The following is a 24,405-nucleotide window of genomic DNA, read 5'->3' on the forward strand; positions in this document are numbered from 1 at the left end:
AACCAGCTATTCACTACTGGATTATATTTAGCAATGGGTAGTCTAAGATATTAAAGCATTTTTCCCACCAGTACTCAGCCTGAATTGATACTGTCAACAGCTGCCAATAACACAAGACATTCTGCAGAATGAAAGAAAGCAGATTTAAGGAAAAAAAACCAAAACACTAAAATATAATTAAAGGTAAACTACCAGCCGAATGATGCTATAACCACAGGCATGTTACTTCTACAGATGTGTAGTTCTCATAAAGGAAATGCAAAGGCCCTTCCTTGCAGCCAGGTGGTGTTGCATGGCACCAGTGAATAAAGGCTGCTCAGTTATACAGATTATGGATCTCACAGGGGTTCCCATCCAGGCCAGTAATAGCAGTTTTGAAAAACAGGAACACTATCAGCCTTAGCAAAGTTTAGATCAAGCTCCACTGTAGCCAGATCCCAATATCCATGACTTCTCTCACAAGGCAAACAGTGCTCAGGGGACGATAACTGCAAAAAAAGGCTGTGGACTAGTTTGATTTAGCAACATCCATTTATACTTCCTAGCCCAGCAGAGAGAATTTAGCTTAACATCTGGTGGTTCCCAGAGTAACACTTCCTAGCCTGGGATGTGACATCTAATTCTTAATAATAGATGAACCAATAACTTTTCTCCTCTGTTCTCAAGAAATGCAGGAATTAAACTTAAAACTGGCCACACCAACTAAAGTCAGTACTCACAGCTTCAAGTCAAACTCACAGCTTGCTCAAAAGGCAAACAGTCTCATGAAGTCATTCCTTTTGAGGCAGGAGACCCGCATGGACTACAAGTCACTTCAGGCTCTAATACAGATGAAATATTATCCAGATGCTTCTTTGAAGTGTTCTGTTATTGGTGAGTTTCAAAAGCAGATGTAAAAATAAACCACCTGCCACTCCCTTCCACTGCCAGAATAATCAAAGATTATCTACCCAGGAAAGCTCTTCCCAGTTAACCCCCATATATGACCACACATACAGCTGGCACGGCTTTTTGGAAGATGCCCTTCCAACATACAGAAAAATCATCCAGACTTAAAAGTCACCACAAAGCACATACACAGTCAAGAAGATCCTATGGCACGAGTAAAAGATTGGATGTTAAAACAATACCAAAGTCATTATTACCTTCGTGGGTTTTTAATCAGATCAACGTTTGGTTTTGGTTGGTTGGTTTTGGTTTTTTTTTCATAAAAGGAAACATAAGAACACTTTCAAGTAGCTTAAAGTCATATCAAGAGAACATTATAGCAAGAAAATTCATCCTGTAACATCTGGTAAGCAAACCATATTGGTTATGACTTTTTTTTTTTCAGAAGAGAACAAGAAGTATATATGCAAAACAAAAAGCAGCCATCTAAAACACTTGATTGCATGAGCACTAGGTCCAGATTCAAAAGTAAAGATATTTTTCTGTGACTTACCAGAATTTCTCTTTGACACGAGCTTCAAATTCATGCTGACTACAGTACAGATCACAAGAACCAAGAGAACAAGAGGCTTCATCTTTCACTTTCTGTGACAGCTGAAATGCAAACATAGTATGAAGTCTGAATCACAGCTCTTCACTACAACAAAGCAGCAGCTACAGTTAAACATTTCTCAGAGAACCATTACAGGGCAATGGCTTAATCTAGTGACTTTGGGGTTTATTTTTATGCAGAGGTAGCAAAACATAATGGTTCAAAGTAACTGTCTATGAACTAGTTACATCTAACACACAAAAGGGTTGGTCTTCTAAAATGACACTTTGAAAATATTATTTTGCTTTACAAAACCATAGGATTTAACTGTTTATTTGAAATAGCACAGGTATAATCTGGAAGATTTTTGTATCTTATTTAAGGGAGAGACTCTGATGGTCAAGCTTAGTTTTATCTCATACAAAGAGGGCATATGCTTAAAAAACCTTCACATTTTTTAGGAAAAGACACAAGAGTAGGTTATTCATGCAATTTTTCTTAGCAACCTCATTTTCCCACTGGTGACTTTTTAAAAGCTCCTAGAATGAATTAATGCTATTCCAGAGATTTCTCCTATAAAATGAGGTAAAGACAGGTGAACAAAATTCAGAAATCAATGAATGCAGGCCTCGGGATTCTTACCAAAAAGATAAAATAAATCTCTCCTGTGAAATTTACTACCTGCCTTATATTACATACATTTAAAAAAAAAGTAAAAATCTAGTTTAAAAATGTATTTTTTAATATTAATTTTAAATATTACTGGAACTAATTCTGTTTTCATTTACAAGTATGAGGTCATTCAAGAAAACATAGCAAGAGCAAACTGAGGCTCCTTATCTGCATTTAAAAACAGGTAGAATGAATCTGAACTCAGCAAAGCCTCTCTCTCTCTCTCTCATTTAATTATAAACTAGAGTCCTCAAACACATGCTTAACTTGAAGTCACAGGCCTTTAAGTGGCTTGATATATTTAGACTCCAGGAATTTATCTCCAGATCAGATAAAGACTTTTGATCAGGACCCTTATTCTCAGATAAAGAGGGCAGTCATCTAAATCAGTACACAATTATTATTTGGGACAAAAGAATCAGCATTTTATAGCAGCTTCTTTTAAACAGAAATGCATAAAACTACCAGCATTAGCAGCCAAAACCAAGGCAAATGAAACAGAACCGTTCCTTAAACACTGCACCACATCCACCCGCCCAGCCTGCTCAGAGGCACCCTCAGCTCGGGGACCAGCCCAGACCCTGGCAGCTCTGAACGTTTGCTCAGTGTGACAAGCCAGCAAGACAGCGCAATGCCCTGTGGTTCACTAAAAACTATTCAGCTTAATCTGAGTTTATTACATCAAATACTCTTCCCTTGTAATTTTACTACCAGCTTACTACTGTGTGAAGAAAATGTAAGGAACCCCGTATAATCTTTTACACAATGGCAATTATGCTATTAAATTATTTCAAAATTACTACTTAAAACTGAAGTTTTCCCCTTCTCACCTTACCACACTATAAATTATAAATAGGCAGTGGATTTTTCTTCCCCCCCCTGAATTCTATGTTCCCGTGGGCACTTTATGCCTGTTGATTCCCCATAGTAAAGACAATAAAGGAGTTCTCAAGGAATTATAAGCGCTGAAGGCTGTCTGACAGTGGTTAATGGCAGAATTAGTATTCACTCTTCCTTAACCTCTCCTTGGAGTACCAAAATCCTGAAACATGCAAGGCCATCTTGACAAAAGAGCTTAAAAAAAAAAGTAATTGAACTAAATCTTGTGACAGATAATTGTAACGATGATGTTATGCTAGAATGATTTTCAAGTGTAGCTTTACAAATTACTTTCTCCACTTTCCTCCCTTCAGATATTTCAGCTGAAGTACGTAACTCCTAGGTCTTTTTTCATATGGGTCCCTCCATCCCCATTCCAAGTGAGCTATGCTGTATTAAATACTCTTAAAAATTCAAAGCAAGTTCTGCTGGCCGACATTAATGCTAGAACCAAGAATTTCCCTGTCTCTATCAGCATTGCTTTTTGAAGCCCTGGTCTCACCAAGGCAGTCAGTTTCTGTACCTGCAAAAGTCAGGAAAACACAGTAGGGAAAGGGCAAGAAATTACTCCACCACCCTGTCATTCACAGCTGGGCCCAGAGCCTCAGCCTGTCACATCTGACACGACCCCACTAAAGCTGGCATGAAAATACACATCAGTTTGAAGTGTCATCTTCACCATTCGAGACCTCCAACCCAAAGAAGGTAGGATCAGTCACACCGGTGTGACCAAGGGGTTGGCTGGTTACTGTCCTGAGACAGCAGGCAGCTATAGACAACAATGCTGTTCAAACTGGTTTTTAAACATACAGTTCTACAAAGAATGCAAGGTATGGTGTAAGATGTATTTCCTCCAGAAGCATGTCAAGCAGCCAGAACAGGGAAAGTTCTATGTGTCCAAGGCAAAGTCTCTAAATTTGCTCAGGAGATTTCTGGGGCTGAGCCTGCCGAGACACCCATCATGTCTCTCAATGGGACCAGTCTCACAGCTCCCTCCTCTGAGCCATTCGCTCACCTATCAGGCAGCAGGACAGACTAGAGACTCCAGACAACCCTGTGCTAGACCTACCAGCACTTCTGGAAATAAATGCATGGGAAAGTGTCTATGATCTGATGAAGAACACGAATAAAACTGTGCTAGCCTGAAGATACATAAACGGGATAAACCAGTTAACATTTAATACCATTTTTCTGTAATTGAGGCATTTTCCTCCAAGCAGGGCTGATTTTGTCATTTGACAAACTCTCCCCTCACAGGCACTGATCAGCATTTCCCCAAGGAGCTGCTTACTCTGATGCTGCCAACTCCAAGCAGCTGTGAGTAGGGGCTCACAGCTGTAAAAAGAATGTATCTACTGGATACATCTTACAAGAGGGGGACCAAGTTTAGGACCACTCCCAGAAGAGTGGAGATGACATCTTACTTAATAAGGACATAGAAATACCAATTACAGATAACTTGCCCAAGATCACCAAGAGGAGAGACACAGAATGAAATGCTTGTTGAGAAAAGAACCGCTAAACATGTTAATCCAGCCCTTGTTGTGATGTGCCAGGTTGCATTTATATCGAGGTAAGTAAAGGGAGGTTGCTACCATCAGAGGAGAAGCAAGGTGACAACTATATTCTCAATAATCCCACTGCTAACAAGGCTCCCCCTTCCCTCCCCATACCATTTGGTGCTACAGACCACAGACTTCAGGCAGCTTTCCCAGCCTGCCGTAAGCATCCAGCAACTACAAGGGGACTGGGATGCAGTGCAGCACAAATTCTGTTCTAACAGAAACCCTGACTCCCGTATGCCTCCTAACGCCCTTCACTTGTGTTGACAAACTTAGTTCTTTCTTCTGAGTCCTCAGAAAATAAGGCTTGTGAAATTGCATCCCATTTTCTTCATGTACTGCTCGCTGTCCTGCCAGCATCCACTTTAGCTTGCATAGCTTCCCAGACTCAAAAGAATTTCAAGTTACAAGGTTAGCAGAAAGCACTCAGAAACAAGAAGGGAACTGGAGCATTAATATTCTGCACAAAACCCAGCACTGAGATGCCCAAGTTCCTACTTTAAACATGATTTAGTTTTGCTCTAATTTCTACCACAAGCTTTGTTTATACAGTGTTCCTTTTCAAGAGAAGGCAAGAAAAGTGGTGCATGTGTGCACTCAGGCACACGTCTGTGCACAGACTGAGATTTGCTGACACACCATGAGGCTCTGTAGGTTCTGGTTTCTCCACAGAAGCTGTGATGCAAAAGGTGCTCATTAAAAACAGCAGCCCACCTCTTCAGTGGTTTCCAATTGTCAGGTTTTGTTGCTGAGAAGTCTCACTGACATAAATTACGGTTTTCACCCCACACAGAAAGGATGAAATGGCAACAGTAATTCTTCCCTTGTCTTTACAGTATGCTAGATAGTGACTTCTGTTCATTTCTTTTCAAACCTTTTCCCCACTCCACTTTTTAAGGCTTTGAATTTTAATATGAACTCTCTCTCAGGTCTTCTCTTCTGCCAACACACCACACTTTCAGCTGTTTATTACTGAAAGATTTTCAGTCTATATAAAATGCTGGACAGAAGCAATCCACAATGGGCACCAGTCCCTTTTTGTCGATACCTCAAACACAAACAAAAGAATATGTAAGATCAGAGATGCATGCTAGTTCAAATAACATATCTTCAGCTCTACTTGATATGGGTCACACAGCATTCTTCGCTCTGTTGCTCAATAAGCATCAAAGAATATTTCATTTTGCCTAATTCACTGTGCATCTTCACCATCATAACCAGCCACTTAAGTTGTCTAAATATGCAATGAACATTAATTCTACCAGGCAGTGTGCATTCAGCATTTGTCTTGCTGGATTTGAGCCTCCATTGGACTCAGCTCCTTAACTAAATTCACATCTGGCTAATTCTCCTTGTTCAGCTGAAATTCTATGAGAAATTTAAAACCAAGGTAAGCACGGAAGGAACCTGGCAGCGCTTATGTTGTGTGAACTGAAAGTAACCAGCAACAATGAGACATCTAAAATGTCTGGGATTATTACTGGCTCAACAGTGTATCAGCTGCATGACAGCAATACAAAAAGGAAAGACAAAGGTATTGTCCTGAGGAAGCAAAAGGAACCACAACTAAATACACAGAACACCTGACAAGGTCACAACACCAATCTGTAATGATTCCTCCAAAGGCTGCATGAAAGAAAAGGAACAAACAGTAAAACTCACAGATCTTTTGTGATGTGAAGGGGGTAAACACAGAATCTTACCTGTTATTTGAGAAGAAACAAACAGCACCACCTCTCAGGTGTTAACACTGAGGTTTTGCTTGAAAGATTATAATGCATCTATTAAAAAGTTAAATATCCTCCAGATGGCAACAGAAGTTACCAAGAAGAGCACCTTAAAGCTTCAAAAGGCACCTTACAGTGTAACACCAAAACAAAACAATGAGCTTTAGTGGCAGGCACGAAAGAAAAATACCATGGATGGCCTCCACACAGTAACTTCTCCCATTAACATTCCTGGCTGCAAAGAGTAGAAATTATTTTAGTCTTGTTAAAGCAGCAAACCGACTCAACACTATGAGCAGGGCTGGTCTGCCCTGTAGAGAGAAAACCCTTCAAGCATTATCACAGGAACTTTCCCATGCAATAGCTGCCTAAAATAGTGCTCATTTATGGCCAAACATGAAGAATAGGCAATGGAAATATCCCCTGAAACACTCCAAATACAGATAAAGATTCCAATGTCTATAGAATCAAAATGCTAACCAGAGAGGTTAGCGATGAGCATACAATACAGGCACTATTCTAATTCTCTACTCAGAAAATTCAAAAAAAACCTGAGCAGCCCATCTTAACAATTCGTGAACCAAAAGAACTAGAACTACTCAGCGCTGATTAGCAGATCGAGTACTATCAGCTCACACCACACACTGACCTCAATTCCCTAAGCAACTCACACAGAATTCAAGTTCATTATATCTTCAAATTGGATTTTAAATCCCTGAATCATACTCCTCCCTTATTATAACAACCCCTGCACTTGGAAATAGAGAAAGCAACAGTAAGGAAGAACAACAAGAACAACAAAGGAGCGGGAAAGTTAGCGATTATTTTTTAAGCCTCATGCCCAGCTGCACCATCAATGATGTACTGATTCAGCACTACCCTGGATTCTACAGAGAACGATTGTTCCAGTCTTAACTTCGCAATATTCTAACTACGCATCCCAGGATATATGGATATGCTTGTCCAGTATCACAGCTTTTAAATTCGAGTAGTCCAGGCCTTTTATAGACATTCAAAGTGAAATACGTGTTGTGGGAGGAGGATTACAGCTGTACTTCAAGCCCTCATGGTTTATGAGGTCAACATAATGGATCTATTAATTTACAGCCTTTTTTCCCCACTAGAGTAGGAGCTATTAATATTCAACATATATTTACTCCTGCAGATTGTGGTTTAATCAATACAGTACTTCAGGCAACATGAAGTACCGTAGGCAATGTAAAGACTGCCAGACCCAGAGAGTTTAAGTTTACCGAGTGGGGCTTAGCCTCTTACCACTGCAGAAGTACTTAGAAGATTATAGAAAAGCCAGCTGGGGGAGAGAAGAAAACATGAAGATGGTTTACACTTGGAAAGCTAAACACGTACGCTAGTACCGGGGAAAGGGGAGTGATTTTAAGAAACAGCTTAAATCAGCCTAAGTCCTAGAACTGACACAGTTACAGCAAAACAGTTCCCAAAGCAGAGTAAGCTGCAGCAGTAACCACAGCCACCCGAGGGGAAAGAGGAGCCCCAGGCTTGGGCGACCACATACGCTTCCCAACACTGAGAAGGCCACCGGGCACTGTCCCAGGAGGGCAGACAGCTTCTGGGCTGCGATGAATTTGGAGGTTACTCTCTCAGACCCAACTCAGCCAGCCCACCCTGGGCTGCGGAGAAGCTCTGCTCAGAAAAAAAGGACTCTGAACCCTGCTTTTTAGCTCACCACGGGGAAAAATAGCAAGTTGCTGATGAGAACTCTTAGGCTTCAGAGTTGCTGATAAACCTTTAAATTCTGGAAAACCCATAGCTTCACCTGACTCCAGCTCTTCAGTCGCTGACCACTGAGCAAACACCACTGCTCAGGTCATGGCCTTTTTCTCCTAAGTGCTTTAGATGATCTCACCAGTGATCACAGGTTTCCACTACAGAGCCTTAACCACAAAAGGGGAAGACATTTCGGATTAAAAGAGATGATCAAAGTGCATTCTCACCCACACCAATTTCAAAACTCACTCACCACTCTTACATCAGTAAGGAAGTCTGTCCACTTTGCAGCAGCCTATGCAAAAGCATTAAGCCAAAAGATTAGATGCTTTGCTTCTTTCATACTCATACCAACCTAGCTCCCCAAGCAGCTTTTGTAGAAAAACTATTAAAAATGGAGAGAGAGACAGTTCAAAGAAAGGTCTCAATCCTGAAAGATAGCATATCCCTCCTCTTCCCCCCACACTGCTTTTCTTGTTCCCCTTGTGTTCCTCAAGGCTCATTAAGGAGGTGCTCAGCACAAAACAGAACTAGATTTTAGACTGGGCTGCCATCTGCATGCTGAAATGTTCCCTGCTTTTATAGAGGAACTGCTTTTACAGCATCTTAAAACAGGCCTCTTTCCAGGACCACATAGAAGATGGACTGCAGTTGTTAGAAGTGTCAGCTGTATTGACTTTATATGTGCTCCTATATACATTCATGCCTCTGCAATATTTACACAATAACAATATTTGCACTATTCATGGCAAACCTGGTCCACATTCACTCCCATACATTAATGAAACAAGCACCAAGAGAACACAACTCCACATGCGATGTGCTTAGAATTTCATACCTTGATCTCATTCATGGCCACATGCTTCCCTAACTAATACACAATGCTCCAAGACGACAGAATTAACAGAAAAAGATGGCATACCAGCTGTTACACTTCTTATAAAACATTCTTCCACAGTTTTCCACTTCGAAAGCACAGTTCTAGAAAAGCAAGACAGGGCACTTCGCTGTGCTGTCAGCAAAGGCAAGTTGCTTTCACTGTACTCGGCACTATCTCATAGTACCTTAAAGTGATAAACATATTCTTGATAAGGATTTTTTTTTCCTTTACATAACCAGAGGCTAGCCTTTACCTATATGTATTTTTTCAGATTTGTCTGGGTAAAAATAAGAATTAATTAAGCAAGCAAACCCCCCAGAATTTCAGAATCATGAGAAACTGCTTATAGAACATTACTTGCAGATATTTTGTAGAAATCCTGTAAACAATGGGGTTTTGTTCTAATGCAGACCAAAATCAAATTAAAATATATATTTTATGTGCCCTGGAATTGCCCTGCCAAGTAGACAACCTTGTTAATTTAACTGTTACATAAAGCAGTGACAAGAGGGATAGAAGGAACTCTCTTCCTGTAGTGCTTTTGGGGTGGAGAGGGGCTGGAAAGGACAGGATTAGCCAAGCAACCCCTACAAAAGTTTCTAACAGGCAGTCTCTCTCCCACCAGCTTTGTCACTGAACTTAACACACCCCTCGGTCCTCCCACCAATTCCACGGGTGGCTTACCTAGATCAAATACCAGATGCCAGAGGAAACCCTGACCATCAAAGCTAGCAAAAAGGTTCTCATTATTTTCAGCAAGGGTAAGATCTCTTCCCTTTGTCTTCTTTTCAAGGCTGTTCGAAGAGAGGTTTATTTTTAGTTGGACATCCTGGAAAGCAAACAGCCTCTTAAAGTGCCTCTTTATTTTGTGATACAGTTTAAATGTTCACTTCCCTTTCCAGCACTAAAGACCTCCTGATAAATAGCTCAGGCTCACATTGTTTGAGGAAGGCTTAGAAACAGAGAGCAGACACTGTTTCCCATACAGCCCTTTAAGGCTGTTTAATAGTTGTTCACGATTTAGCATCCCTTGATATTTTCAGCTTGAGCCTCAGTTTGAAGTGAGAAATTACTTAAGAGACTGAATGTTTTGGAGAGTAGGAAAAGCCCATACCTTATAGATGCTTGATTTTTATTTCTTACTGTGAGTAAAACTTCTCAGCCCCTTCCCTCACACGCACAGGTGAAGGCCACCAGCCCCAGCCCTCCCTGGCAGCCTCCCCGCTCAGCCAGCAGGGACGGCTGGCTGCACCAGCCACAGATATGCTCCTTGGAACTTTCCCTCCACCTCCAGTCCCACAGGGGCATGTCAACCCAGGACACAAAAAAATTTGGACCAAACAGCCTCGCCCTTCCAAATGCTACAAACAAGACATTGTTTGTAGCTTTAACTGGGTAATTGTAACAGGAGCCCTCCTCTGCCCAGGAAACACCTGCGGGCAGTTAGGAAACAAATTACTCTGCCTATGCAAACAAACCAACTCCCTGTATAGACCCAGCCTGACCAGAGAGCCTCTCCTGGATGCTCCTGTCATCTCCAACCACGCAGAGCATCCCAAGGTGTATGGGCCTCATACGTTGTCCCCGTTTCCTCCCCCTTTCTCTCTCCAGCAGCCTATCTGCATCTCTGCCGGGCTCCTCACTCACACTGCCTCCATATACAAGCTGCCCATTACTTCCGCAGGGAACTGGAGCCAGCAGCTACCCCACACCTCCAGACACGCACTTTTAAACTCTCCATAGCTCGAGCTTATTGTACAGTGGCAAGGCACAACACCTTTGAGATCCTGAGCCCAGCAAATACGCTCCTACTTGCCTCTGCCTTCTTCACTCCTCTGCAGCCTCCTCTGGGCTTAAGGCTGTAAAGCGCAGCTTCTTCTGAGGCCCTGGCCTCCAGCCTCCATCAAACCAAGAAACCTCAGGCCAGTCCCTGCCTGATCAGGGGTGATCTGTGCCACAAGAACAGAACTTCTGCTGAGCTCACCTTCGCCCCAGCAGCCTGTGAATCCCTCCCGACTCTCTCAGGCTCTTTTTTGATCTGACTTCTGTTTGGAGAGTGGCCAGTGCCCCCACACTGGTTTCCAACAGCTTCAGCTACTGCACTGCTTCAAAGTGCAGCCACTAGACTGGCAGCCCTGGAGATTAAAAGGCTTTCCATCACTCAGCTCTGCAAGATACAAAGCAGTTCAGACAAAGCTGGCTGATGCCACATCTGTACAAGGGCTCCAGCAACTGTGTGGCATCCACTAAAACAGCCTAAAGGTGGCCAAGTGCATTAATGTGGCACAACTGGGGTTTTTTTTCTTACCCCTTGTGCAAGCAAATCTTCCTTCCTTCTCCCTCCCTCCCCTGCCCCCCACTTTACTGCTAAGGCATCAGTCACCAAACAATTTGAAGACAAACTCCTATAAGCTTCCAGGTACTGTTAAAGGGTGGTCTGCAGAGAACTCTTGAACAACTGAAGATTTCCCTCTCTCTCCCCTGTGCTCACTTGCAGCCCAAGCAGGGAGGTGAGCATAAGGAAGTCTTGTGATCGGCTAACATCCCTGAACATTCCCAGCTGAACATCCCTGAACATTCCCAGCTGCACATCCCTCCCTGGCACCCAGGAGCAGGCCAGAAGCGTATGCAGGGTATGTGCTTTCCAGCATCCTTGGTCACCAGGTAGAAAGCTTTAGTTCAGTAGAGGAAGGTCTCCCCTTGCAGACTCAGATCTGGAGCAGGCTGGAGGTGCAAGCTGCTGCCTAGCAACATGAGCACTCTGCGGGGAGGTCAGAGCATGCCCCCGTCCTCCCACTGCAAGAGGTCTCCTTTGCACAGAGAAACACCCTCAAAAGGATGTGATCCTTCGTAATTTCTTGGAAAGCCATCCCGTACATCACCAATCACAAGCCCTGCTTAACCACGGACTCGCCAAACCCTGAAGAGCACTGCCTGTGCCTTGGTAAGCTGCCAGAAGTCTTCACCTCTCCCGTTGACTGCATGTGTGTTACACCCCACTGGCTCAGGGAGCCCAAAATCCCAAATCCCATCCTGTCCCTCCACCTCCTCCTCAGCCACTTGTCCATTATTGCAAAGCAAGAGCCTGACTGTCAGCTTCCTCCCCAGACTTACCTTCTGCCTCAGGTCTGGCATGAGCAAAGCTTTTCAGCCACCGTGTCCTCAAAGCTGGCCTGCTCCTGCCTCCGGAGGGAAGCCCCTTCCCACACACTACACAGAAGCAGAGAACCTGCTCTTACAGCCGAGATACCTGACAGATAGCACAGACCACCAGGCAGCTGCACAGTTTAATCTCTGCTAAGAAATAACATCCCCTTTCAAGCAGTGACAGCTGGCGTTTGGGGTGAGTGCCTCTCTTGGGCAGGGATGCAATCACACTCGCACAGCGCCTGGGCACCCTGCAACAGCCCTTCGCTGCTCCCACGCAGGCAGCGCCTCGCCTCGCCACGCACCGACCTCTAACCATTCACGGAAAAACATCAAGACTACACATACTCTGACGGTATTACCGTAACAGCCACAAAACCCACACATACTCTAAATTTTATTTTTTATTTTTTTAAATGATCAGGATAAAAACAAGAGAGTATAAACACTGCACAGGAGCACAGGGAAGTGCCAGTTCCTGCCAGGATGGGTATTTCCTCGCGGTACAAAGCCTATGGGTGGGCATTATCCCAGTGGGAGCAGAGGTTGCCCAAAGCACGCAGCCCTTACCCCAACTTTGAGAAACTGCGGCTTACGGCATCTCCTACCAGAAACTTCAGCTTCTTTGGATCCTTGCAGAGACAGCCGTCCAGGAGCCTTTTTAAAAACAGCTGCTTAAATCAAGCTCTTGAGAGACGTTTCGTGCCCATGAACGGGTTTCCCTCAGACCCCAAGCAAAACTAAAGCCTTTTTGCCACAAAACTTTGGGAGGCAGCTGGAGATTCCCGAGTCGCCCGACGTTCAGGACGCCGCCACGGTGCCTCCGAGCAGCCAAGAGCCAGCACCTTCTTCACGGGCTGCACCAAGCTGCCGCATCCCCAAAAAAAAGCGACTCCTCGCGCGTTTTTTCTCTTAAATCCCCGGCAGCGACACTTTTATTCCCGGGAAGCCGCAGGCGCGACGGCGTGGCGGGGTGCGAGCCCGGGTGCTGCCCGCGCCCTCCCCTCGCGGGGGACGCGCGTCCGGCGCCGCCGCAGGGCCCGGCACGGGCGGCCACCCCGGGGGAGCGCGGCACCGGAGGGCGCGGGGGGGGCGCCCGCCCGGGACCGAGGGGTCGGTGCCGGCAGCACCCCGAGCACGCCGGCTCCCCCGGCTCCCCCGCCGCGGGGCGGAGGAGGGACACGGCAGCAGCCGCCCCTCAGCCCCGTCCCGCGCACGGCGGGGGCGGCGCCGAGGGGACAGCCCTTACACCCCAAGTTGGTTGTGTTGTTGGTGGTTTGTTGGGGGTTTTTTGCGAGGGAAAACTGTTTTTTAATTAAAACAGAAACATAAGGGGGGTGAAGGAAATCGCCGCCAGCAGCGCTGCGCGGCAGGGCTTACCTCCGCGGTGGCTCCCCTCTAGGTCTCCATGCCGGCACGGCCCCGTCCGAGGGCGGCGGGCTGCGGGCGGGCCCCGCCGCGGAGGCAGGGCGAGCTGCGGCCGGCGGCGCCGCTGCGGGGGCGGTGCGGGCCACCCGTGTGCGCGGAGCGCGGCTTGCCGCCGCCGCCGCGGAGGAGCAGGCGCTGCCCCCCGTCGAGTTCCGGCGGGGCGGCCGGGCGGCGGCGCCGCGGTGAGGGGAGGGCCGGCAGCGGAGGGCGGGAGCGAGCGAAGCGGCCCGGCGCTGCCCCCCGCGCCGCCGCCGACGGCCCCGCACGCGGCAGGTGCGGCCGCCCGCCCGCCCCGCGCAGCGAGACGCCGCAGCGCCCCCTGGCGGCCGAGCCGAGCCGTGCCGCCGTGCGCCCGCCGCCCCGCACCCGCGGCGAGCGCCGCCGCCGCCGCCGGCCCCGCACAGGGCAACCGGCGTGGCAAAACGCCGCCGCCGAAGCCCCGACCGCTGCGGGAAGGCCAGACGGGAAAGGGGCTGCCGGCACCAGCGAGGGACCCGTGGGGGCGCGCCCGTGGGCGGCAGAGCCGTGCCGCGGCCGGGGGGCGGCAGCCTGCGGGGCTCCGAGCGGAGGAGGCGCCTCCGGGGCGGGCACCAGCGCGCTGCCGCAGCGCCCCCCCGGGCCGGGCACCTCGGGGGGCACCCGCGCCCCCGCCGCCCTCCCCCGCCCCCCTGTAGCGCCCGGGCGCAGCGCCGGCCGCCCGCGCAACTCGCAGCAGTTGGGCTGCAGCGGGAGCGGCGCAGCTCGTCCCGCAGCTCGTCCCACAGCGCTGCGCGGCGAGAAGCCGCTTCCAAACGCCCTGCACGCTCTCGTACCACCATCACCGCCAGTTTAACCAGCCTGCCCTGAACCGGGTTAACTTTGGCTTCCCTAACTCTGATTCCGACATGGCACATCCATGCTTTCTACAGCAGGGTAGCGTTATTTTTAGTTTCCCTTGTGCTGCTTTTTATTCGCTTTTAAATATCTTAGAATAGCTCCATGCAGAATATAGTCTACTTCTGCTTTTTTTGCTCGGATTTATCAGAGGACCCAGTTTTGTTAGGCAGCTGCGATACAGGCGGCGAAAAGCATTCGCCAAATTTCTGTAAGTGCACTTCACGCTCATGGAAGCAACGCAACTTCGCAGTGCCGCTGCTCGGGCGGACTCGTGCTGTACCACAGCGCATGCAACCATCACTCCTCCAGTGACCCCCTGCGTGGCTGCAAACCCCGGGCCACGCAGCAGCCACAAACTTATAACGTAAACATGCAAGCAGCACCCAGCCAGCTGCAGGAAAACAGCGTCCTTGGTGTCACCGCCATCGGGAATCAAACTTCTTAACACCAACGTAGCATTAAGAAGCTGGTGCTCCTTTGTTGCAGTGCTGGGCACTCGGTGGCATCTCCACAAATCAAGCACACCTGTGCAGATTTTACCATTACATTTATACACAAAATTACAAGGTCATACACTCTCAGTTACAATGATTGGTTAGTAATTTGCATAGAGTTGCAATATTTGCTGTGTCATCCTTTTCTGTTACTACGCTGCGCAGGGGAAGGGTCTTCACCTGGGCAAGGGTCTTCTTGACCTGTGGGCGTGATTTTTAGTGTTATCATGAAGGTAGTTCAGGACACCTTAAAAGTAAGTTTTGTTGCCAAGTTGGACGGCTGGATATCGGCCTTGCCAAGCTGTCCAATAACTCATCCTATACAGAATAGAACCTGGGTGCTCTGGTTATGGTCTAGAGAGTAAAGACTAAGGGTATTATGGTCTATAGCATAGGGACTTCAAGTAACTGTCTCAGATAACAAGCAGCACAGCAATTCATACATCATTGGTTAATAAGTGCTAACCTAATTCTAACACGGAGGTTAACTCTGTAAAATCAAAATGCTCTTATAACTCACTGTTACATAAACACAAAATATAGAAAGATTCAGTAAAATTTTAAGATAATCTGCAACATCAGGAGACTCTCTCCATAGGTTAGTGTCCCCTCAGCATCCTCGCCCCAAGCCAGGGCAGCTGAGAAGAGCCAGACCCTGCTTAGTTGCATACAGCCCACCTCAGCTACACATCGGTGTCAGCATCTTTGCAATTATTGATGTCAAAGGCAAGTAAACACCCAGCTCTGCTTTCAGGTCTTTATCACATCTTGGGAGCTGACCATCAGAAACGTTGTCTTGTTACCTATAAACAAAGCAAATCTGAACTAGATGTCGTATGGGGACAACAAAAGTAGCATTTTCAGTCATTTCTCTGAGTGTATCCATGCTTTACAACCTTGTTTGATGTGAGGAGGTGCTGGGGATGAACGATGGATGGCCACCTTGTTCTGCAAGGTGAGGCTAAGAGCAAAGACGACTTTTCCCAGTCCCAGTTGTGGGGAGGGAGCAGGCACACACAAGGTATTCTTACACACAGTAAATGAGCAAAACTATTGTAGTGCAGGGATGTGACAAAAATCGATAAACTAGCCCATTTTTACTGCCTGTATAAATCGTTTAACTAATTAGAAAGAGTCAATATGTTGCCAGGAGACCTTGCTTCTCTGTGTGACACAGACTTCTTCACCAAGATGCTAATACCTTTGCTGCAATTTATAACCTCTGACACTTCAGCTACTCTTTCATTTCTCCTGGCATGATTACAGTGTAAAATGCTATTTTTTAAATTATTTATCAAGTAACTTACTAAAGTCACTTTTTAGCTGAATTAAAAGATTAAAAGCCTAGAAATAAAACATCCCATGGACTTTGAAAGATACAGTTAGGTGAAGCTGTATCTAATGATAACTTGGATTTATATTTGAACTTTAAAAGAATAGATAAAGCAGCATCATTAGACATTCTTCAGCATTTTACAATAAGTCAAAAAACCTTAATTATTATGCTACACTATATGAAAGTATACATTATTCATAAAAAAAGAAGGGAATACACCACTGACTGAAGTTTTTTAAAACTAATTTTGTTTCCCTTTTTCTGAACTCATCTCAGCCCAGTGTGGAAAATAATCCACTTCACAGACAAGAGTAATATGACATAGAGCTGTCAGTCTTTAGGTAGGCTCATAGGAATGAAAAGAGGAATGTGATATTAATGGACTTGAATACAGAGCAGAAGATATCAGCCTTCAGATGAACTGTAGGAATAGCCTGCCACGCACCAAGCCTTACATTAATTTCTGATGTACCACTAAAGAAGTAACAACACCTGTTTTGGCCTTTGTTTGACCTTCTTTTTGGTTTTGTTTTTTTTAATATGTGTGATAAAGCAGGCTAGGGACCCAGCTAAGACATCCCAGGTGTGCTGTGTGTTGTAGATGCACAGAGAAAGAACAGAGAATAATGCAGCTGACACTGATAAAAATAGAAAGAGAGAATCACTCACACTGTCATACCTGTCCATAGTAGGAAGGGATGTCCAAAGAGACTGAGGAACTTGGGCAATTCAAGCAGTAAGTCTGTGGAAAGCCAGGAACTGAATCTATCACCTTGAATCCCATTTAGTTCTCCAATCCTTGATTTGTTAAATCTCTCCATTCTTTCTGCTAACCAAATTACTTCATGATGGGGTGTCCTAGGGTTTTAATCCAATGCCAGAGAATTCGGTGAAAAAGACTCTTTTGCACTGACTTCAGTTAGCTTTGGAAGAGTCCCCAGATAAAATCAATTTCAATCGATCTGTGTGTGGACTCACCCACATCCCTTACAATTAGTTTGTGGCCAAACAACCTCTTCTGACTGCCACCAGCAGAGGTTGCCCTCCCAGCTGCTCTTTTCTCACGTCCCGTGGATCGATGGATCTGCTAGTTGAGTGCCTTGCACTCTGTCCTGCTTCAGTGAAATAAGATAGGCTTGTTTTGACCTTAAACAGCAGAAATTAGAGAGCTCCCGCTTGAGCAGCTTGCTTGGTGGAGCTGGGGTACAAAGTGAGCAGCCTCCAGCATGAATAGGGTAATTTGAGGAGCATAAATTGCCCCAATAAACCCTACCACTAACACGACTAGTTCTAGAAGGGGTCATCATCCCTGGCTGTGATCAGGAGGCCCCCAGTCTTGCCATGAACCTCTGCTTCTAAATCTACACAATCCTCACATCTTTCTTGCCTGAATGGGAAGATGACAGGATGAGATAATTTACAGCTGTATAAAGTCCCATTTATTGACTTTATGTCTACTCTTTTGTATATAGCAGCACAGATTCAGGTCTGATCTCTGGAAAATATGGCCACACATGCAAATTGTGTGTGTGTGTGTGTGTGTGTGTGCTCCTGCTCAGAAGAGACCCCGCAATGACCACCATAAGCAAGAAGAAATAAGGCTGAAAGCTAAGTCCATCTCTCCAAAAATACCATCAACCCTATCCAGCAATTAATTTCAGCAGACAGCGATGCCAAGCTGGTAGATAACCCCATTGCAGCCAGGTGCCAGAATCCAGCCTCCCTAAGACCGGGTGACAATGACAGACCTGCATGGCTGCACACCTGCAGATGCTGCAGAGCATCACCCACTCCCACGCTGCATCCACCACTTCCAGCCCCGCTGCGTCCTGCTGCCCAGAGCCCCGTGCTCTCCGCCAGCTGCTCTGCCAGCAGCACCCACATGGCTGGAGCAGAGAGGGGCAGAAGCGCTGAGCCACAAGGGTGTGAGATGCTGATGCTGCAACAGCAGAGCATGGAAGGGAGCTCATCACAGAGAGACTTGGCAGGGCTGCGTTTACACGGGACAAAAGCCAAAGCCAAGAGAGCCTGCTGTGAAAGGAACGAGGAGGACACTGGTGCCCAGATAACACCGGATAAAGGATTAGCTACAGGAAGGAATAAACTGACAAGGAGAGAATCCTGCCTGGCTGGTAGCAGCCATGATTCTGATCACCGCTTGTCAGGAGGAAAACATAGACCTGCATAGTAACATATTTCCAGTTCAGCTCTGCAACGAGGGAGTTTTAATAGGGTGCCAATTCCCTTCAGTTGGAGGTACTCGCCAATAATGTCACTGCTGTTGACTGAAGTTGCACACAGACAGTATAAAGCAGCAGTAAATGCCAAGATCTCAAAAATCATTTTGCATCTGACATTCTCCTGGGTTATTTCAAGTGAAAGATAAATGTGCTATCTTCCTAGCAGTAATCTTATTTGATACCAACAACATACACAAGTAGTTAAGTTTGGAATAGGGTAACTTTGTTGCTTTTATGCTTGAAAGCTGAAGATAAAATTATTAAGCATTTTGCATGTACAGAGTGTAAAAGGAGTGACTGCTCTGCATAAGTATATGGATCGGAAAATAAGAATTCCCTTCCCCAAAGAATAACACGGCGGGCTTACAGCACAGGTAATGCCTTCATGCAGTAGTCACCATATTTTTGTAAAAGAGTAAAAAGATACCTCATATTGACTATTTACCTGTCCCTCTTGACTGGCAAACAGCACAAATGGACACACTGTTTGGGATTAATTAAAATCAGACACAAATCCTAACTTTGCCTTAATCCAGCAAGCAGCTGTGAAGCTTGTTAGGGAAACTGCTCAAATGAAGAGCTTTTTTTCATGTGCAGAATAGTTGTTTGTGGAGCAGGAATGTAAAAGCCACTAGCAAACAGTGGAAATATGCTTCCATCTCCCACTGGGAATTTCTCAGACAAGACTAAGACAAATGCTGCCTTTGACTGTTTATTTCACTTTTTGGTGTGAGAACCAATAATCAGCTAAAAAAAGGGGGGGATGGGGAGGGAAAGGAGTAAAAATAATTCACACATACAAACTCTCATAGCGGTGATTTCTGTCCTCTGGATGGGACGTAGCTACACAAATAATTGATCCAGCAGTTCTGAGACCTCTGGTGAGCACCAATAACATCCTAAAGCAGATCAGCCCCTAACAGTAGAAAAGTCCTCCATCAACCCCTCACTTCTCCTCCCTTCACCCCCATTCAGGTGTGCTGTATCTACCAACAAAGCTGTGGATGGCAGAGACACAGAAACAAAAGATTAAATGCAAGTTGTGCTTCTTCTAACCTCTTGTGGGATTTGGAGAAGCTAATCAACCTTGGACTCACTTCTATTCCACAGATCATTTTTGTTTGGCAGTACCTAATCGTGATTGCAGAAATCCCACTGCAATACAGTTTGGCAAACTCATGTTGGAACCACTCGTTTGGTGCAAACTTAGATTATATTTTAACTTCAATGATAAGAAATTACTGTGAAAATGACAAGCATAGTTAGTTTTAGATGCCACAAGCTGAAGAAAAAGAGGTAAGTTACCTAAAACGATCTCATCATATTTTGTAACTTTGTCCTCATAAAATGCAAATTTCTGCAAGTGGATGGTTTAAAAAAACTAGTTTAAAAAGTAAAAGGAAATAAAACCTAGAAATCAACAAATAGTGATGTTTTTCTATTACAGAATTCTTTTCCCCTCTCCATTTTTTGCTGGTGCTTCTAAAAAAGCAGAAATTAATGTGGCACTTTCTTTACTTCTTTGTGTTTGTAGCAAACAGTAGGAGTTTTAAATCTGGTTGTAAAAATCATCCTATTTTGCATTTCTGTTCTGCTCAGATTATCATATTTCAGGCCACAGAACAGAGAAAATCATAACAACGAAGGGGAAGGTACAACACGTGGGCTGAAACCTTGGACTGATGGCAAAAAAAATGCAAATTACTTTTCTGGACAGAAGCTATACATATTTGGGGTAGCTTGTATTTAGCTGAATAATGGATTTTCCAGGTCAGTTGGCAAAAGGAAAAGAAAATCGTTGTTTCAGATGAAAATGAAATGGAGTTTCAGTGTAGGGGAGAAATGTGGTAAAAATAACAATAATCAACTTTAAGTCTTGTGTCATATCCTTGTTCACAGATAGATAAATTGTGTATTAAATCTACATACCTGGATCATACTGTAAACAAGTGTCTCTTTTTCAAGTTGACCAGCAACTTTACCAAAATGTAAAGTTCAAGGTTAAATTGTAGAGTCTGAATCTTTTGCTTCCCGAAATGATAACTGGGCTTCAACTCAAGCAGAAGCACCAGGCTAGCCTGACATGCAGAAAAGGAGAATTTTGCTGTTCCCACTTATCTCTGCGCAAGGGTCCTCCCTGGCTCTGCACACCCACATGCTGCAGTCGCCGAGGAGCTTGCCAGAGAGTACAGAAAGAGCCAAGCATGTTAAATGACCCGCGCTGTGTAGCCGCAGCGGCACAGCTCCCGGCTAGCGCAGCTCATGCCAAGCTCCAGGTGGGGAGAGTTGGAGGGGGAGCTGAGGAGTCTGGCTTGGCTCCTCTGAGCGCAGCCCCCAGGGGCATGGCCAAGAAGCCCACGTGCCAAGCCCCTTTCTCAAGCCCTTGCTTCACCTCGGGGGCAAACACAGGCATAAAGAACCTCTAGCTTTTATGCAACGGAGTATTTGGCAGGATATTTTTGAGGTGCACATACATGAAATACATTTGGCAAGAAAAAGCTGTTCCACGTTGACACACCTGCACATCCACCCGTTCGCCTGGCAGGCTGCTCCAGCGTGACCTGTTTGAGTAGTCCTCTAATTTGTCACATCAGTAATTCAGTTCTGATGTCAATATTTCAAGGTCTCTTTAAGCATCCGTGACCATACCCTACGAATGAGATGAGGGGGAGAAAAAAAAAGAAAACAGTAGTCAAACATATTTGGTAGCAGTCAGCAAAGCAAAGATATTGTAAAATACTTTTTCCAGCCTTACCTGTTTTAATGCCTGGTAATAAACACTTTTCAGGACATTTATTTTCGGGCTTTGTCATCCTCTGTTGTCCGTGCGTTCTAAGGCACTGGATTCCCCTCTCCCGGTACATCTGAGAAGAGAAACATTTAAGGAAATAAATGGATATGGTTTAATCTCAGATTCAAAGACTGAACAGTGGCTTTAGATACAGCATTTGGGGTTTTTTTCACTATGCCTAAGCTAGTCCTGCCCTCCAAGCTGTCAGTGAGTTCATTTCCTCAAAGGCAATGAGAGTTACTGAAGACAAAAAACCAAAACAAGTCGGTGGAACTGGAGCTAACAGCTTCAAAAACACCTTTGATTGCCAATGCTTTTGGCTTGTGATAACACGGTAATATTCTAAAATTGGCTTGATTTTCTGTAAGAAGCTGTTCAGTGTATTTCAGACTTAAAGGTTTCTTACCTATGTAAAAATGCCAGTACTTGGAAATATCAAGCACATTAGAGTTATACCCTGTCTTAAAGGAAACAGAACATGCATGCTGAAACTACTTGCCTAATTTCTATTTTGAGTATTAATATTTCCTGGCAGAAAACAGGTGGAAGACAAGTGCAGAGGTATGTCTGCTCCACACAGGTACATACTGCCTGCACTCTCCAGCCTACTCCTCCATCAAACCTCCAGTGTGCAGCTTCCATCAAACTGCTTAGGGCCACAGGCACCTCTTGTACTTCCCAAATAAAGAAGCCACGATTTGGAAATCAACATACAGCACCAGTCGCCTGAGCAGACATGTCAGTTGTTTTGGAATTTAAATAACCACAGCTTTGGAGCAGGCACACCAGACAAAGCCTTAGCTCAAGCAACAGAATCACAGCATTGACTTCAAGCACTTCCTAAGATCCAAAGAAACACCTTTTGCAGTTTAAACCCCATAGTCCGAAACCTTCTGAGAGGGGGACACGTCCCAAGACTCAGGAAAAGGGCAGCGGCTGGGAAACAGTGAGCTCGTTGCTGAGCTAAGGAACAGCATGAACAGGAGCCAAGGCAGCTGTGTGAAATGGTGGGGTGATGGGGACATAATAAAAAAAAATGAAAAGTGGAGCACAGAGCACATCCTGGTGGAGACGTACTCCAGTACATGATAAAAAAAAAAATGAAAAGTGGAGCACAGAGTACATCCTGGTGGAGATGAACCCCAGTCATCACCTCTTGTGATTCTGAGAGGGAGAGTGGAAGCAGATTAGGTGTAAAATCAGGTGAAAATCCTGCTTTTAGGGAGGATTCTGGTGAGCAGCACAGCTGGAAATCCTCCAAGAAGTTGTTCGTCAAAAGGCTGGAGGTTGCAGGAGCTGCTCGGACACCCCATTCCATGCAAAAACCCCAACAATGCTTCCCTGGAGGGATGAAGGCAGGTTTGGTCAAACTCTGCAAACACCAAGGGAAACCCAGAGACTGTGTCCAGGGGCAGATGGGAACAGGGGCAGGAAAAGGGTTATAGGAAGCACTATTTTATATTTTTTTTACTAGAGATTTTACTACATTTTTTTTTTTTTACTAGAGATGCTGTGAGAAAGACTCAGTTTAAAGATTACTGCAACAATACATTCAAGAGCAACAGTCTGACTTGAAAGCTACAGACCATTGATTGACAACTTTCTGAGGTACGTTTCAAGTCCAGTTCCCTTCCTAAATCTTTGTGTTAAATCCCTGGACTCGGTGCTTCAGAACGGCAATGCTTTGCCTACTGAGGGGAGGCACTGTCGTTTCACCATTCCTGAGAGAGGGACTAAGATGGTGTCATGGTCTCTGCAAGGATCTGAGACCACTGAATCGTGTCCTCCCTGGAGTAATCATAACCAGGAGAAATATCAGAAATACCACTTTCTACAGGGAAAAGGGAAGACAATTCTTAAGCAGTCCTCAAATTTACAGGAGTGACTTTTCCACTGTTCCTCTGATAGAGCTCGCTGTTCCTTCCTCTGCCTTATTGTCACCTCAAATCTGGCACAACTCAGACAGCAGAAGCAATCCACTAAGGGTGATGAACACAATATATGATGTTCTCAGATCAAGGTTTCTTAAAATAAAAACTGTAGAGCAAGAATCAGTGTTCAAGGGCAGTCAATCAGATGTCTGAATTATGTCCTGCCTTTAAAATATACAGTGGGTAACAGTTTTTAAATGGTCCCTGTAAAAGCTACTATGTGTACTGTACCTTGACATTAAGTCCACAGTAAAGTACTTACCTTCAGGATTCTCCCCATTTATAGGTCTTTTATGCTGCTTCAAACTAATCAGAGCAGCTGCTCCAGAATGTAAAAAAACCCAAAAACCAAAAAACAAAAAAAGCAAACATGATTTACTGCCAGACTCCCAGTGAGCAAAAGGGCACACACCCATTACTTGCAACAAGCAAGCAAAAGAAAAATGATTCAGAACAACAGAGGGAAAGGAAGAGGGAAAGGAAGAGGGAAGGGGGGGTGGGCTGGGTGGGGAGTTAGTATTTGATAGCTCGTTAATGGGGGGGGGGGGGGGCAGGCTGACATCAGGGAAGTTGTTACAGGATGCAACGGCATTGTGGCACATATACAGACAAAAGAGGCCGTTACCCTCGAAGAACCACTGATTTATCCTTTTCAGCACAAAGCAGCGGGCCTCGGGCTCACAAAGCCCATAGGCACACGCTGAGCTTTGCATGCTGGTGGATCCAGACCAAAGTGTGGGAGCCCACCAGCTCTGCCAGGAGGCATCAAGGTCTCCTGCACAAGTGAGTCCTCCCTACAGGCTCTTCACCAGGGACCCAGAGCAGGCTGCTCCGTGACGACAGCCAGGATGCTTATGATCGTGGAGAAACTGGGAAGGAGAGGGTATTCATCCAGCTCACTGTCCGTGCTGCAACAGAAGAGCCTCAAGAGCCAGCTGTAGTGGTTTGACTCTGTCTGGATGCCAGGTACCCACCAAAACAGCTCCGTCACACCCCTCCTCTACTGACAGGGGAGAGAAAATATAACAAAACGCTTGTGGGTCAAGGTAAGGACAAGAAGATCACTCAGCAATTACCATCACAGGAAAATAGACTCAACCCTTGAAAAATTAGTTTATTACCGACCAAATCAGAAAAGTACCTTTCCTCCACCCCTCCCTTCTTCCTGGGCTTAACTGAATTCCCAATTTCTCTATGTCTTCCCCTCAAGCAGCAC

At 45.5% G+C, this 24,405-nt stretch overlaps 1 protein-coding gene across 7 annotated transcripts in view; it reads right to left on the minus strand.

Annotated features, from left to right (window-relative positions):
- Positions 1–24,405, minus strand: part of IL1RAPL2 (interleukin 1 receptor accessory protein like 2) — a 495,600-nt gene that overhangs the window by 398,418 nt on the left and 72,777 nt on the right. The window contains exons 9-10 of one of the 7 annotated variants that reach the window (XM_080365714.1): positions 20,986–21,331; positions 1,442–1,542 (exon numbers count right to left, since the gene is read on the minus strand). In XM_080365714.1, coding sequence (XP_080221840.1) covers positions 1,442–1,523 — 82 coding nt within the window. In that variant the 5' untranslated portion in view covers positions 1,524–1,542; positions 20,986–21,331. The other 6 variants (XM_080365715.1, XM_080365716.1, XM_080365720.1 and 3 more) reach the window with 6 other exon arrangements.

Source organism: Falco punctatus, assembly GCF_963210335.1.
Source record: "Falco punctatus genome assembly, chromosome: 15".
Taxonomy (NCBI): Eukaryota; Metazoa; Chordata; class Aves; order Falconiformes; family Falconidae; genus Falco; species Falco punctatus.